Raw genomic sequence first — 17,688 nt, 5'->3', positions numbered from 1 at the left:
AGTTGGTAAATTTTCTTTCTCCTTCAAATAATTCATGTAAACCGCACTAAATACGAAAATGTTTGTGACCACTGTCAGTAGGTAAAGAGGTCATTGTACGAAATTCTTTGTGCTCCGCGACTTGACTTTAGATAGAAATGTCGGCGACGCTGACTGTGTACGAAATTCTATGATATTGTATCGCGTAAGTCGCTTAAGGACTCGACAGGTTTCGGATAATGTTGCCATGTGTACAAAAGCTTTACGTAACACAAAGCAGTCCGTTTGAATTTTGTGCGATATTTTTTTATATTTTTAACACAATACAACATTGATAAATTATTTTATGAAACATCAACATTTGATAGTAAGAAATAATTATTTATAGATTTTTGAATGCCGTAGAAAATGAATAGTTCTAATGAAAACAATTGTTAAAAAAATATTAGTAAGGAACTTGAGTATTACCAGTTAATAGTTTGTTGATTATAGATGGATATATATTAAAGTTTGCAATTAAGGAAGCTTTCAATATAAATATCACCAGTTTTCATAAATATCGTGTTATATATCTAATATACTACAATATATTATGTTTTAGCATCAACTATGCAAGCTTAAATCATTTACAAATATCGATATCAACATTTTGCAGCACTATAAATATTTAACATTTCATAACGTTTAATGTATTCGATTGGTGTTTATAGTTGCGGTCACATCACTCAAGTATCGATATAATCGATATCGACTATCGATGTATTCGATATCGATTATCGATGTATCGATAAATCACAAGGGTCCTGTGTAGAGCAGGCGGTAGGGGTCGCTGTGTGTCGGCGCGCGTCACACGGCGGCAGGAGAGGCCGAATGTCAGTGCCACTTCGACTTCTGCGCGAATATGTCCGCTCGGAGATTCTGAGCGAAGCAAATACCCAAAATCTATGGAATATACAAAATAAAATTAAAAACTAAACGAAAATATCTTTAGTGTAGGTAGAGTCAGCTTCAATTTTTTATAAGTTCACTACAAAGTTGTATATTATAAGCAAATTGTGTGTAAAAACTTTAATAAAAATGATGTTAAAAATAACAAGCTTATGTAACTAAGTAAAGCATACTCTAAACACAGAAAGTTCTACTCCAATAGCGGTGGTGTATCTACTACAGTACATAACTTACTTGTGCAAAAGCGGTACAAACTGCGGATGTGGCTACAATCAACAGGTTGCGGTCAAACCACTCCTCCGCAGCCTCTAAGCAGCCTTTGTCATATATTATTTTAGCAATGTCAAAACTCTAAAACAAAACAAACGTAAAATATAAACTACCACATCACACATCACTTTATTACATTACTTAAATCTTACCAAAGCTTTTCCTCGCTTCGACATGTTTCAATACTTTCTAAACAAAAACAATTCCGTACCAAAACCAATAAACACCAAAGCTTTACCAAACCAACAGATTTACTTCTCATCGAGCCAATACTTCAAGTGTCAATTTAAAATGTTTGGAAAACGAAGCGAATATTCTCTTTTAAGCACTCACTTAATCTGTGGCAAAATGTGAAAGATACTGGCAACACACATAAATGTCATAGTGACATTAAAAAGACACATGCAGCGGTGGCTCCATCTACGATTTGCGCGTACGTATGTTTGAACCTTGATGGCAAGAGGTGTGACAACAGCCGCGGCGACGACTGCGAAGTGCCGCAGCAGCCAGTCCTCGCCCGCCACCAGACAACCGCGCTCGTATATCACGTGCTCGCTTACGTGCTGTCGTATTCCAACATTTATAAAAGCTAAACCCTACCTAAAGATTCCTTGAAGTTACCTAGATCTTAAAAATGAATTAACTGTAAGATAACTAAGGCAGTCATGTAAAGTTACTATTTATGACTATGAATGAATCAAATGCTCAAGTCTATCCGTTCTGTTCTATCCAAAACAGAGATAAGATAGTATGTTTCGAATTGTCCAAGATTGCTGAGCACAATATGGTTTATTACTTCTTTATCTTTATTCCATTAAGAAAAGTATTTTATAGCCTTTCCTAGACTAAATTAAATAAGTAACTTAATAATATCAGCTAAATAAGTGAAGATAAAAAATTGCCTCGCAAAAAAAATGTCTCAAAGAACCTATTCAATTGATTGTAACCTTACTAATAATATAAATGAATGTTTAAATGTATGGATAAATGGTTGTTTCTTAGAAGGTATCTCCAGAACCACTCAACGGATCTCGCTGAAATTTGGCATACATGTAGACCATAGTATGAAAGAACACATAGACTACTAATAAAGATTGTAATAGTTAGTAACTTAAATAGAAAAAATATAGTACTTACATAAGTAGGCTTTCTCACATCATAACCGCACTGTTTATTCTTAATGATGATATCCTGAGGCTTGCTGCGACAACAGCTGAAGGGAACGCCGCAAGCCTCGCGCGAGCCCACCGCGCCGCTCGAGCAGTTGAAATACGCGTTACGGTCCCAGTCCCGTGGACCTTCCACACCACAGCATTGAAGCTGACGAACAAACAACATGACAGATGAGAGACAGCAAAGATCTACTGCCTACTCTACATTGTTTCGAGTATGATTAATCCCTATCTCTCTTACTTTCTATATCATCTCTCCCCCCCCCTCTATCTCTCTCTCTCTCTGTAGTATCATGAGCTGATTATGATGTAGAGAGAGATAGAGAACTATTTCTATTTATATCATCATCAGCTACAATATATATGATTGCTAATGTTTCCTTTTTCTACAACTAGTCTTGATGTATATTTAATGGCAGAGCTAATAAATATTATAGGTGAATGAGTTTTTTCTGTTTAAATCACAGTCATTAAAGAGACTTTTAAAGTTATTCTTATATTTGTTATTTAAGAAATTATTAGTTAAGAAATACAGTCTTACCCATTCTCCTTGTATCCAATCAATTAAATTCTGTTGGTCAGGATCCTCTCTATAATGTGTTATAAATGATTGGAATCCACTTGTCGCTTGTTGCTTGATCTAAAATTAAAAATCACAAAACAATTAATTACAATTATAAACATTTTAAAATTACATTTTAATTGTCATAACTACATATTATTTTTCTTAATTTAGAAGTTAACTTACCCAATCTTTAAACACGAAAAACAATATTCCAGTTGTCATTTCAGCCAATAACAATAAAGCTAAAAATACTGCATACTGAAAAAAAAAGAAACCAAATGAATGCACTATTTTACATTTTGTAGTACATACATTTTGTTATCATTGAATAGTAAAGGAGGAAACTGGATAAAAATAATTTATTCCTTTCTCTATTATACACATGTATAATGTGAAAAGCTTGTCCGACCCAGTGAGACCTGCGCTTGTATAAGACGAGACATGGCACAGTACTTATTGACACGAATCTTGTGACATTTTTGGACATTGATAAGCCCTAAGGAGCTTTTTTAATTTAGTTTCACCCATGCCCACCGGGTTAGAAAAGTTTATCTAAAGTCCACTCATCTAGCTGTAGGTAGTGGTCATTTAACATTGCATGGTTTGTTCAGTAGTTGACTTTTTAAACTAAAAACTTATACTTACACAAGCTAAAAGGCATGTGTTCTCACGTAAGGCACCAACACAACCCGTAAAGCCAATAATAAAGGTTATTGTACCTGTAAATAAATAAATATACTAATTGATTCAATGATTACAATAAAAAGTGCATATTATACAATTATATTTACATAGGGGTAAGTTTTAAACTTAGAGTTTTTTTTTTATCAATAATTTAAAATACCAATACATCAACACAAATTTATAATTATTTATTTTTATTAATTATTTAACTTTTCTTTTAAGACAAATGGCAATTTTGGTTTTCTTTAGTAATTTGTTGCCGTCTAACAAATATTTGATAAATCATAAGAGCAGGATCCTCAACACTTATAAAAGCAACCCTTTTGTATCCATAAAGTTTCTTAGCTTAACTGTTCAATGTAAACTTAAACTTAATTTTGTAGATTGTAATAAATTATTTTTCTTTTTCATTTCAATGTTTCACTTACCAACACATATCAGTATAAATGCTGGGTCCAGCGCTATATTTGTTAATCTTGAGAGATTATTAAATGTATCTTTTTCCATCCATGCCCAAATACCAACCGCTAATACTATGAGACCCACAAACTGAAAAATATAATTAATTTCTGGTCATTATTTCCTATTTAATGGCATGTGTTGAAGTTGGATTTTTAGAGAATTAATATAATTATTTAAAAAAAAAATTCTCTAGAATAGAGTCAAATAGGTCATCCTATAATTACAGGAAATTCTATTGACAGGAAAGCTTAATGGTTCCTCTTATGATTTTGCGACAAATTGTTCATTAATTTATTGAGATATTTCGATCAATATGTTAAATCTGAGTCACAAAGTGTAAGTTTCTCTGTGTATGATGTCGTCTAATTTTTATCAATTTATTCTACTTTCTTTTTAAATCTTTTTTAAAAAAACAAATACCGATTTTTAATATTCAAGTCAAATTATCTTTTACAAATCAGTAATTTAAAATATAATTAACAGAAACAAAGCTAATAAAAACATAGTTCACACGCACGGAAGCCTTGAATTAAAACCTTTGTTCATGAATGCCTCTAATATTATTTTAAAGTTAGAACTTTTAAAACAATAATTCTAAGATGAGTAGTAATGTCATTACCGTTAACTTAATAATTATAATTAATGTTTAACTTACCCAGAATAGCACATTAACACCGAATATAACATATTTCAAACAACAGCTGACTTCGCTGGTATCACGACGATATTTTCTTATTCCAGGCATCTTTATTCATGCTAGATTTAACTATTTTTATCAAAACAAATGAAGATTTCACTAGGAACAACTACATTTGCTACAATTAGGTCGAATTATTGACGAAGATTTACAACTAGTAGGACAAAACCCTAACCACTGGATGGAATCTAGTGTACTGTCACCAGCATACCAGTAACAACCAATCACAATCACCTAAGAATTATACGTAGCATTATTAGACCGCAAAGTAATTCGGTATCGATACGTAGAAATGCTATAGTACCATGTATAAAAAAGGGCTAACTGAGTATCAAAAACTCAATTTTGTGAATTTCAAATTCTTTTATAAAAGCTAATTTTTATTAGGCTCACAAGCAAAATTGACATTTTACATTTACACCAATTTAATTTATTGAATGTGGCAATACTGGATGATGTTTTAAAGTATAAAGTTGCCAGGTCACAGTTTTAAAGTAACACATTTTTGATATAAGAACAAATAAGAAAAGTTGTAGTGGAAGAACAAGTAAGAAAAAAGTAAGAAAAATTTAATTATTTTATTTTTTTGGAATAATTTCACTTTAAAATTGTCAGTAAAAATATTCCTGTACAAAGTAGAGGTGATTATAAAGGGATATGTTCACTTTTTCATTACAAATTTTTTTGCTTTCATCTATTTTATTTCAATTACCATATTGAGATTTACTTAAGGGAAGAAGAACAATGACAAATAATGTATTTTTTTAGTTAGAATACTTTATTTAAAAATTACAATTAATTTTCACACGTTTCCCCACTAGCAGAATGTTGACGAATCCAATCAATGAAGTGGCTAACTTTAGTGTAGACTCCTGTAAAAGTGATAACATTATTTTGATCAAAGTTATATGTACCTCTAGATGGAGCGATTGAACTACAATTGTGAGGCAAGTTAGAAAGACTAAGGTGTCTTTTTTGTGGTCAATTTCCTATAATGTAATTCGTAACATTTTTAGAACACTAATCAATATAATTAATAATTTCATAAAAACAATAAAACGTTTTTGATAAAATGTTTTGGGTTTTGATTCGATTTAGATCATTATGAAAATAAAATAATAAAAAAAACAAACATTTTAACGATTGTTATACTTTTAAATTTATTCATCACATTTTCCCGAATTTGGTATTTTTTCTATTATACTGGCAATATCAATTATATTACGCAATAAATGACATTTCGGACATACGGAAAAAAGGTAAAAAAAACTGTACCAAAACAAATTGACTGACTTCTTACATACTTGTACTTGTATCTCATAACATGGAGTCGATTACGGCCGCCCCTTTTTCCACTTTAGATAGTTTGAGTAAAGTATTTGTAACTTGGAACTGAACTTGTTTATTACTACTTGTCTATTCGAATCAAATTTCCAACATTTGTGCTATACGTAAAGATAAATTAAAAATCCTAATCAACGGACAAGAAAGAATAATACACAAGTATGTTCTCGTGAATCGTTTAAATTTTAATTTATGCATATCATGAGATTTCAGTCGTTCAATTTACCTAAAACTTAAAAAAAATAAATTCTTTTACTTTGTTTACTTACCTGGATATCTCGGATCGGCGCATCCAATTCCCCAAGAAACGACACCTGTGTAGAAATTATATTGCATCATAAAAACCATTTACACCTTTAACTACTATCAATTTTGGTCAACATCATCCAATCCATACTTAATCATGCGTTTAAAGGACCAGTAAACATAATATTAACATTTATATATTTTTTTTATTAAGCGTGAAATATCAGCGATTTAGTTGGATTATGACAACTTATCATATTAAGGGAATAAGATTTTTTTTTACCAGCTTGCACATATCTTCCGTTCGTGTCATACACCAAAAGCGGGCCGCCGCTGTCACCCTATAAAATAAATTAAATTACATTAATTTTCGTCAAAATTTATTTTATTCATATCGATTTTTCATTGATTCATTACATACTTGACTAACTAACCTTTATTACATTGTTGTACAAATAAAAATCTGTTTGAAGTGTCATTCTTTTTAAAATTAAGCTCATCTACTCATATAATACGAAATTCATTTAGTGGTCGTTTGAAATCCTATAAATCTTATTGGGGCTGACCCGTATGTTAATGCGTGATTCATTTCTTAAGTATTTAAGCAATTAAAAATCTAAGCACGTTAAATTGCCCGTTAGGTTAGCACCGGTCGACGTTGATGAATTACATTTTAGTTGCCAACATACTAACTAGCTTACCTGACATCCGTCTTTTCCTTTAGAAAACGCACACATCATCATTGGCTTCAGATGGTCTGCTAATTTAGACGCCATGCAGTCTTCCTCAGACAGTATCTTTAGTGATGCCTTCATGAGAACTCTGGATGAAGATTTATCAACTCCTATTCGTCCCCAACCCACTATAGTACCAACGTAACCACCGAAGCTTTGGCCTACAGAGAATTTGAGAAAAATAAGACCAAGATTCATTAACACTTGAGCTGCTTCTCGTCATTATCTAATTCCACAATACTAATAAAATTCAGTTACCCTCTTTCCTTTTGAATACATTAGTATAGACAGATATAGCTTTTTGGCTTCACACATTGATCGATATTATTCGATCAGAAACAAGTGAACACAAAAGTAATATAATCAATAAATGTTAATATGTGAATGTTTTCGATGAATGCTAACTCACGCATAAGGACTAATTTTGTATAACTTCTTAAATAAATCTGTCGTGTTACATGCCTGGATTGGGTAAGCATATCGGAGCAATAGTCTCTCCAAATGGTACAGGTGCATTCAAAGTAGCTATAGCGATGTCATTTTCGTCTCGTAGAGCTGTCGAAGAGAACTGCTCGTGTATAACGACTGAAGATATATTCCGTTTCTCAACGTTAGACAGATCGTCCATGTTGTCCAAACCGAGAAGAACCATCATATCTCTTATCGAATCCCTGAAATAAATTTTACGCGAGATGTTATTTAAATAGTACTTTATATTCTTGTTTCCGTGTTTCGGCTGATGAGTGTTCTCACTCTTTTCCTTCCTACGCTTTCCGTGGATTTGACAGAGCAGTGGAAGCATCAGGAGGGAAAATATTCACTTTCGGTGCATCCACTCCTCCGTCGATTAAAGGAAGCCAACTAAGTAGGTCTATGGGCAGTGGTAACTTCACTATTTTGGCGATTTCAGGTGACTGTTTGCTCGCTCTACACCTTATAGTAAAAGAAATGTGCTTTTATAGAGATAAGAAAAGGAATTTGATTGCATTTGAGCTGTGCATCTCATTAGCAAGTATTGGTAGTAGTAACATTGTTTGTTCTTCAAAAGACGCTATGTATGTATGTAGCAAGTGTATTTACCATTTAAAACAATGTCCAGCGCTGAGAACATGCTTGGTAGTGATCAGTGCGCCCCCGCAGTGCATACGACCGTTGTTGATGATAGCCACAGTCCAAGGGTATGAATGTGGCTCCGCTCTCCTACCTCCCACTATCCTCATAGAGAAAACTGAATCTGACGGCTTTCCACATTCTGTGTAATTGCGAAAAACAAATTAAAGGTATAATATCTTTAAATTTCGTTCTGATAATCGCTAGCGTTAATTGCTTGTCTTGAAATCGAATTTTATTACATGTACACATCTCCCGAGACCCTAAAAACTCTAAATAATTGTAGTAATCAAACCAAGCTAATTAATTATATATTTCTATCGACAAAATTAAACACTTAATTTTGGGTTATTTAAAAAAAATCTACCGAATACAGAAGTGAAGAATTATCTTATTTTACTTTGGTTTTGTATCACACATTTTATCGATTTCTTATCAGTAACGAAAGCACGTTTATTGTAGGAATGTTCCATTTCGTAAATGTAATATGAAGCTAGTAACAAATCTTTTACTTACCACAATCTAATCCCCATAGCAATTGTATCTGAAATAGAAAATTCTCGCTATTTCACTTATTAATAATCGAGGGGAACACAAAATTATGATTCATCTGACATGTTACAACTAACCTGTGTTAACGTGATGAAAAATATAAGGATATAAAACATTGTTTTTTTTTAACACAAAACAGTCCAAGGCACGGTCACCGCACTACTTTCTGCTTACGACACTTGATGCTTATTTACGGTTTATACAGTTTTGCACTGCGGAAATTATGCACGCGATAATGTCCTTGTAGATTTAACACGGCATTGTATGTTTATTATACGAATATTTCTAATCTGTGTAAACCTAACCTATAATTTTGCTAACCAAGATGGACAGTAACAATTTTGTTTTTTTAAATACTATATAATAAAAATAATATTAAATTTAAAAACATCGCGTAAACTACGTTTCGATTTTCGATGCATATTGGTTTATGTTATGTTTACGAAAACTTTAATATAAAATTAAATATTTCTAGTCGTTCCAACATATCAATAAAATGGAAATTCTGTTAGACTGATACAAAATTCTATACTTTATAGTTTATTTTTTATAACATTGTATTCTATCAAGGGTTGGGTAAATGTTTATAGGTATGTAACTGTTTTATAAAACTTCTATCTCATCTATATTATATCTATTTACAATACGCTCCATCTGCCGTTTGTTGTTTGATCCAAGGAATATATTTTGAGACAATCGTGTAGACACCTGGAATATATAAATAATTAAAAAAACTGATTGTTAAATAAAAAAAAATATCAATAAACCTATGTCATGAAAAGTAGGGTTCAGCCTAGGCTAAAATAGAACCTACATACATACAAACCAGTTTACATTATTGGTACTCGCGAAAAACATTTCCCTCTTGTTAGTAGGTAAGAAACAATTACCTATTATCGTACTAAATTACTAGGAAAAATTAAAGATGTTAAAATTAAAGTGGACAGTACTTACCTGGGTAACCCGGCATAGCACAATCTATACCCCACGATACTATTCCTGAAAATATAATAAATTAATTTTTTCATCAATATATTTAGAAAATAAAATATTAAATTAATCATAACATTTGTTTGTAATGTCATGTCTAATGTATTCGTCCGCATAACAATTTAACCGCTTATAGCCTAATAAAGTCGTGAGGTCGATTTCGGCATTCTCCTGTTATCGTGACCTAAATTAAATCTTAAACATTAAGCTAAGGCTCCATCAACAAATACACATATGATGCAATATGTTTATATGTGTAGTTTAAATGGTATAATTTCTTTACCTCCGTGTAAATCTTTGCTTTTAAATAAACCATTGTTGATTTAAAAAAAATAATGGACATTTACCGACTTGGTACCATTTTGAATTCTGAGTGACTGGATGAGTTGAAAACAAAGGTCCGCCACTATCTCCCTGAAATAATTAAAACCTTTTTTTATAACCTCATTTTAAAAATTTTAGTTTTTACTTCGAAATAAATTATGTTTGTGCAACTATGTTTAACAATAAGTAAATTAGAATTATGCTTATATAATATATTAGCTGTCGCCCGCGACTCCGTCCACCCTGAGTAAAAAAAAATCTTAGTAGCCTATGTGTTCTTCCAGACTATGTTCTACACCTATGCCAAATTTCAGCTAGATCCGTTGAGCCGTTCTGGAGATACCTTCAAACAAACATCCATCCATCCAAACAGTCGCATTTATAATATTAGTAATATTATGTACTTGTATGTTTAAACACCTAATTACGAAGTATAATAGCCGCGAATCAATTTTGTTAGGTTGCTTATCCACGGTGTGTAATAAAATACTAATGGTATTAAATTTATAGTCAATCTGAGCGCATATAAAGTACTTTATAAAAAACAATATCAAATCGCCACTAGCAATATTTTCGTACAACATTTTTAACAATAATTTGATAAAGAAAGGAGAAAAAGTGCGTGTGTAAAATTGTGGCAATTGTCTTAATGAGCATTAATTGTGTCAATCTTTCTTAATTTTTATATTTCTGAGTTGCTATAATTAGTAATTGATACTTGAGTTTACACTAATACCAGTATGAAAACATATTGCTATCTCTGTTTTCTTTTAAAAGGATGAAAGGGGTGGTAATATGTTTCACATATGGAAAACTACGGTAACAATATTCACGTACCTGACACGCGTCCTTCCCAAGATTGTATGCACACATCATTGCCTCAGGGACTAGGTTATCTTTATATATAGTTGATTTTGTGCACTCTTCAGAATCAACTTGTTTTACTTTAGTTTCTTGCAGATATCTTGAAGATGTCAACGCACCTTGTCTTGTTTTACCCCATCCAGCTACAGTTAGCACTATGTCACTGAATTCCATATCTACGTAGAACATAAATGTTAAACAAATAAAATAAGATATTACATTCAAAGAATTCAATTTGATTTATTTAGGATCAAACAACGTGCAGCAAACTGTCAACACACTATACGACCTTTTTTTGATAAAGTAAGTTTAGTAGTGTACTTCGTTTGAAGCTTTTTGTCGGATTAGTCCATCTATTCACTTTGTTATTTTTTTTTTAATTATTAATTGGTTAAAAAAGTTCGTCGATTGCTGACAACACACAGGATACATCATCCACGTTCGTCTGTAATGAGGTTGTGCATCTCGCAGAAACATGGGTTATTATTTTATCCAAATTATCATCATTTTCGACACTTTTATAATAACTTCAATAAAGCAATAGTAATGTAACAAATACCTTCCTTCGGTAAGCAAATTGGTTGCACTTTATCAGAGAATTTCAGTCGTTTATCTAGTGTTAGTACAGCAATATCGTTTATGTCTCTGACCGCGTTTGACTTGAAGTTTGGATGCTTTTCACCCTTAACAACATAGAAAACGGAGAACGAAGAACTGAGGCGGTCGTGCATGCCCACGTTCACTGTTAAATCCCGGAAATTTACCCTGGACAAATTACAACAAATTTCCATAAGTAAGTAAAGTAATCAAAATAAATAATGAAAAAATAATATATTGACACTAACTATTATTAACTTTTACTTAGCATGAATTACAATTTACCAAAACTAAAAGAAACAATAAAAACTATTACACAATTCACAGACAAAGAGATGGTTACGAAATTTTTATGGTGTCAAATGTCAGGCGTTGCAAGGATTAAAATTACTTTGAGTAACACTCACCCAAATGTAATACAATGTCCGGCGGTGAGGATATGAAGGTCAGTAATAATAGCGCCCCCGCAGTGTAGCTTCTGGCCCAACATGAGCGACACCAGCCACGGGTACTGGTGTGGTTGCACCGCAGACCCGCCTACTATGCGACGGTTCTTACCGGCGACACCGCACTCTACGGTAAACATTGTAGTCTAGATATTTTTAGAAGCTAAGTGAAGTCTTTTCGCTTCTACGGGTAGTTCGAAATTTCTAGAAGTTTTAAAGTTATGTAAATTAATATTTGTCTACTACAGTCTATAAATGCATAGAATCTACGGCTTTCCCACGAGAATGTGAATCGATGTTTTTAAAATGATAGACTGACAGTTGTAGTTTATCTGTTGTCCAAAAAAGTTCACTTTTGGAATAGGTTAGCAATAATCCTGGTTATTTTATTTGGCAAGCTAAAAATATTTCAAATTGTGATTTGTATTTATTGCTATGTATTTTTCTTTCGAGGCTTTGAAAAATGAAGAAAGGTTCATTGTTTTAACTTTTTCATTTTATGACTTGATCTCGAGAAAAGACAATTAAAATTGATTACTCAGATGTGAGTACCATCACAATTCATGCTGATGACTGAGGAAGAGAAATAATAAGATTATTAGACAATTAACGTGGATAGATTCAAGAAAACAATAGACTTACGAGTAGAGACATTGAACAAGGTATTAAAAATGAAGGTATTCGAAATTGTAATTAGAGATATACGAGTTTGTATTGCTATTCGACTGGCAATAGGCGAAGAAATATTTCGTCGTCGTCGTGACGTGATTAAAAAACGCGAGAACTTGCATATTTGTAGTACTTAATGCAGATACTTTCGATAATTCTGGTAAAGACAATTTAAAGTCATATGTATAAAGGAACGTAATTTCTTACCGCACGAATAATTGATGTTTTCTCCAGCACACTACAAGAAAAAACAAGGAAAAAATGTAATATACATCTACTAAACATGTCTAATAATTTGAAATGTTAAAGGTTAGGTAAGATGTTAACAATTACATATTTTACGATGATATAAAACAAAAGCAGTGATATTTTCATTTTATTTGGATACATATTTTACAAACAAACATATGTTAGACACATTGTTAGCCAGCACAGAACACCATATCTTGATAATTCGCATGCGTAACGTTAATTAAAACCGAGATTTGATTTGGAAGCTCACTCGAGCATAATTTATGTTAGGAATTGCATTGCGCAGTTTTATAACTGTTTTTAAAGCGGTGGAAAAAGGTTTGTAATATTTCTTTTTAAATGTAAACACTTGGCTTGTGAATGTCGCGTTTCATTGTTTTTCCAATCTAACTGATTACATTGTATTTTTTGTTACGTAAAGAATATAAGATATTAAAATATACTTACCAAACCATCGATAACCTGCTACCGGAATATTGGTGCAAACAGTTGCAAGAGGACCTCTTGTGTGATTGAACGCATTTACACTGCCAATGCTTACAATGTTAATACAGCACTTAGGTCAAAAGTTACGTACTTACGCGTTACTATAAAAACATATCGCAAATAGTCGTATAATTATTAAAATAATGATATCACTGGAGTTAGTTTATTGTCATTTACCTTATTCTCAGATATCGATAGGTTTGTCCTTTAATATTGCGTTTTAATGTCATCCATAATAAAAACTTCTTTTTCATTTTTAAAAGTAATATTAGTTATAAATAATTGAATTTTAGATGTTTGCTGCAGTAAATAAACACGTGATGATATTTTGGTTGCTAAGTTCAGCTGGTCTAGTCTTAGGCTCATCTTACACAAAGCAACCCAAAGCTTCGAAACCCGACGATTTTAGTCATTAAGCGACTTATGCAATACAAAATAATTAAGTTTCGTACACGTTTTAACGTTGTGTGAACGGAGCGCGCGCACCACGATTCTCGTGACGAGGATTTTTCAAATAATTAGTTCAGTAGTTTCGGAGCTATCCGAAACTACCGAACTAATTATTTGAAAAATCCTCCACTGTTGAGAAGCTACACTATGCCCAGGTGACATAGACTATATTTATTACTAGCCTTTTAATTCCGCATGGACAAAGTCGCGGACAATTGCCGGGAAAATCAAATTAAAAGCAATTTTTGTCTCCCTTTTTTCAAGACGAATGAAAGGAATGGTGATATCTTTTAAACAAGTGTTTTGACATTAGAAACACACCGTACGAGATACATATGAAATCAATAGATTAGTACATTACAAATTCAAAACAAATACCTATTAATTTTATTTGAACTTGTAGTTCAAGTACTACGTCCGTTACACAATGTATCTGAATACAATAAGAAAATTATACATTAACACTGAACGCAAACCTTTATAAGCATCTTATTAAATTCATTTGGAGCAGTAAGTTAAGAATTACCAATAAGATGACAGCAGAAGATTTATCAACCGGACACACTAACATAGGGGATGATACCACATTAGAATTAAAAATTAAAAATTGTTATACACCAGCCAGAGTTATTGGAACCGATTACTCGTTTAAACATAAAATAGTGTGGAAAAATGCTATAGCATTTTTGATATTACATCTATTAGGATTATGGGGTTTATTCGTCTTTTTAACAGGAGGTGTTGGCATCAAAACAGCATTATGGAGTAAGATTGCTTAAACCTTTGTTTTATAGAGACAATTTAAGTATAATTTAAAACATGTTTTCTTTCGTTTACAGCTGCTTTCATCTTGTTTGTCTCATCTGAAGGGATCACTATCGGCGCTCACAGACTGTTCTCACATAAATCCTTTACAGCTACTCCACTTTTGCGAGGTATTCTCCTGATTCTACAAACAGTAGCTGGACAGGTAATTTGTTACTTTTGTTTTTTTTTATCTTTTTTGTGGCTTTTATATTAACATTCTAAGTCGCACTCAGTAATAGATCGTTAATCTTAGATAGAATTAAAAAAATACTACGTTGATTAATTTATCCGAAATTGAGTACAAGTATGGATCTATAGCCCTCAACTAAACTATAGACCAATTTTAAATTCTACCTTACCGTGAATTGATACACCTGTATAGGAATTATTATGTTTCTGATTTTTTTCAAAGGGAATGGCATGAAAATGTTGTTTATATTTGGTTATTCGGTTTATCGATTATTGGGTTCGGGAGTTGACTGTTATTTATAAAGCTTATATAATTTTCTTTGTACACAGAACTCGATGTACATTTGGTGCAGAGACCATCGTCTGCACCACCGATATTCCGACACTGACGGAGACCCCCATAACGCGAAGCGAGGCTTTTTCTTTTCTCACGTAGGATGGCTGATGTCGAAGAAACATCCTTATGTCATTGAATTGGGAAAGATGATCGATATGAGCGATTTAGAGGCTGACTGGATGGTGATGTTCCAAAAGAAGTAAGATTAGAGCTTTTTATCTTTCGTCTTCTATCAATTATCTCACTTGAAGAAGACTGCTTAAGAAAGAGTTAATTGTTCTTGTCTCATCACACACAGGTCCTCACCGATTGCCTACATTAGGGGTAACTAAGGCTTAGTAAACCACTCTGGCCCAGTGCGGGTTGGTTGAATTCACACAGATCCTTAACTTTCTTCGCAGATAAGTGCTGGTTACATCACGATGTTTTCCTTCAACGTAAGAACGTCAGATAAATATTCATATGAAATCCGAAAATCTATTCCCTTGGATCTGCGTTTATATCACTTAAATATTATCGACTGTGAAAATGTTTGTAATATCTGATTAAGTCTAGAAGTTTTACTTTTCTCAATATTGTGTTTAATTATTTATATTTAATTTCAGGTATTACTATCCACTATACGTGTTATTCGCTCTATTTATTCCTGTATGGGTGCCGATACAGTATTTTGGAGAGACTTTTAAAAATTCGTTCCTAGTGTGTTATTTCTTTCGATACCTTTTCCAAGTGAATGGGACGTGGCTGGTGAACAGCGCCGCTCATCTTTACGGTACAAGGCCTTACGACAAGTAAGTTTTAATGTTATACTAACTCCTTGTCGACTTTTACAAAAAAACATAGAATGAATAGTAGTACTATGTGTTATTTGAGACTATGTTCTATACCCGTGCCAAATTTCAATAAGATATGTCGCACCGCTGCGGAGTTTTCGAGTAAATACGGGAATCATTTTATTAAATTGATTAATTTTAATAATGAATAAATCTAGGCAGTGGTAGATCCTGCAACACACAGTGACAATAACAGACAGTGAAATATCACGACTCAGAAGACAGACGTAAAGTGGAAGCAATTCCGAGTCTCGTCTGATGACTGTGCATGACGTAGGTCTAATTTCGTCCACGTTCCCTTCCCACACTTTTATTAAAAGGAAATAATGATAAGAGGAACTAGATTTGCCGGAGAAGGGGACGTATAAGAAGGGGCAATATCCTACTTCAATATATATCTATCTATATCTTCTATAATATGTATATCTGCAATTGCAGATATACATCGGCAGCGGTCGCTTCGCTATTTCAGCGAATTCAGGTTTTCACGTGAATGAATTCATGATGGTTTCACGTTAAAATAAAAAAATACATCAAAAATTTTTCACAGGAACCTTATAAGTCTAGTACGTAGTATCTAGTACGTACGTAGTTACCAATAACCGATTTTTTTTTTGTATTTGATACTAATATAAAGCGAAATATTTCAGAAATCTTCAACCCGTGGAATCCTGGTTTGTATCTTTGATATGCTTAGGCGAGGGCTGGCACAACTACCACCACACATTCCCCTGGGACTACAAAGCAGCTGAACTCTCGATGCATTTGAATGTATCGGCAAGCATTATAAGATGGCTGGAAAAAATTGGTCTAGCGTACAACTTGAAGACAGCATCGCCTGAAATGGTAAGCTTATTTGGAATATTGTTTAGTAAACTATTTCAATTTCGTAATTCCATAGAAAAAAGATGTGATATAGAATGCACTATTATTGAGGGAAAATATAGTCCCATACTAATATTTGTTATTTTACTTACTTGTATGTGGCCACTAACCTTAAACTTATTCACAAATAATGTTCATGAAGGTGGATGTTGACTTCATTGTTGTTAATTGATAATAAAGAAAATTATAAGATCGGAAAGATTACTACTACGTAATTGCTAACATTAACGTTTACACGAGTAGCGACATTGTTAAATGTATCTCAGAATAAAAAACTAATTAACATGGTTATTGACATTACATTTTTATTGTTGCTCTTTGTGTGTATTGTTAAGAAGTTGATTTAAAAGAATAGAAATACTAATAATTAAAGAATGAAAAGATATGTTGCTAATCTGTTTGTAAAAATTATAAACAAGTGAACAACAATTTATAGATAGCAATTGTTTTCAGGTCGCAAAAAGGATTATTAGAACAGGTGATGGTACGCATTATGCTCTTGGTAACGATGATGCGAAAGCAAGGGTCACAGCTATTGGACCACTGCATCCTATCAACCCTAGTTATACTACTAAATATGAAGCACCCAGGACCAATCTAAATGACCAAGGATTACCACTATTCCACGAAACGGACGTCATAAACGTTAATACTAAAAATATAAACAGAAATTTTACTAAAGCTTAAATTACATCAAAACGTAGAATTAATCGGCCCGAAGGGTAACCACCCATTGTTTTTAAACTGATTTATTAGGTAGAGAGGGTTTTGATTATATTAATTGAACCAAAATAGG

At 32.6% G+C, this 17,688-nt stretch overlaps 3 protein-coding genes across 4 annotated transcripts; 1 reads left to right on the top strand and 2 right to left on the bottom strand.

Moving 5' to 3' along the window:
* Positions 1-636: 636 nt before the first annotated feature.
* On the bottom strand, positions 637-5,097 carry LOC106711403 (tetraspanin-5). 2 transcript variants are annotated; one of them, XM_045679359.1, is made up of 9 exons: positions 4,736-5,097; positions 4,047-4,167; positions 3,580-3,653; positions 3,118-3,192; positions 2,911-3,009; positions 2,335-2,517; positions 1,647-1,760; positions 1,162-1,278; positions 637-921 (listed from the first exon to the last, which is right to left on the bottom strand). In XM_045679359.1, exons 1-9 carry the CDS (start codon positions 4,823-4,825, stop codon positions 853-855), a joined length of 942 nt encoding a protein of 313 aa, XP_045535315.1. In that variant the 5' UTR covers positions 4,826-5,097; the 3' UTR covers positions 637-852. The 2 variants fall into 2 exon arrangements, with proteins under 2 accessions (XP_045535315.1, XP_045535314.1); XM_045679358.1 differs by lacking the exon at positions 1,647-1,760 and having other exon boundaries at positions 4,736-5,095.
* A 454-nt stretch (positions 5,098-5,551) lies between these two features.
* Positions 5,552-12,104, bottom strand: LOC106711503 (trypsin-1). The gene is made up of 11 exons (XM_014503822.2): positions 11,946-12,104; positions 11,501-11,706; positions 10,915-11,117; positions 10,101-10,167; positions 9,718-9,762; positions 8,182-8,353; positions 7,564-7,772; positions 7,069-7,262; positions 6,651-6,708; positions 6,391-6,435; positions 5,552-5,649 (listed from the first exon to the last, which is right to left on the bottom strand). The coding sequence occupies exons 1-11, from the start codon at positions 12,026-12,028 to the stop codon at positions 5,573-5,575; spliced, it is 1,359 nt and encodes a 452-aa protein (XP_014359308.2). The 5' UTR covers positions 12,029-12,104; the 3' UTR covers positions 5,552-5,572.
* A 1,995-nt stretch (positions 12,105-14,099) lies between these two features.
* On the top strand, positions 14,100-17,598 carry LOC106711500 (acyl-CoA Delta-9 desaturase). Its single transcript, XM_045679245.1, has 6 exons — positions 14,100-14,606; positions 14,681-14,811; positions 15,168-15,373; positions 15,780-15,965; positions 16,658-16,853; positions 17,346-17,598. Exons 1-6 carry the CDS (start codon positions 14,375-14,377, stop codon positions 17,577-17,579), a joined length of 1,185 nt encoding a protein of 394 aa, XP_045535201.1. The 5' UTR covers positions 14,100-14,374; the 3' UTR covers positions 17,580-17,598.
* Positions 17,599-17,688: the final 90 nt, after the last annotated feature.

Source organism: Papilio machaon, chromosome 9 (genome assembly GCF_912999745.1).
Source record: "Papilio machaon chromosome 9, ilPapMach1.1, whole genome shotgun sequence".
Taxonomy (NCBI): Eukaryota; Metazoa; Arthropoda; class Insecta; order Lepidoptera; family Papilionidae; genus Papilio; species Papilio machaon.
This window is presented reverse-complemented; position numbering and strand designations above follow the sequence as displayed.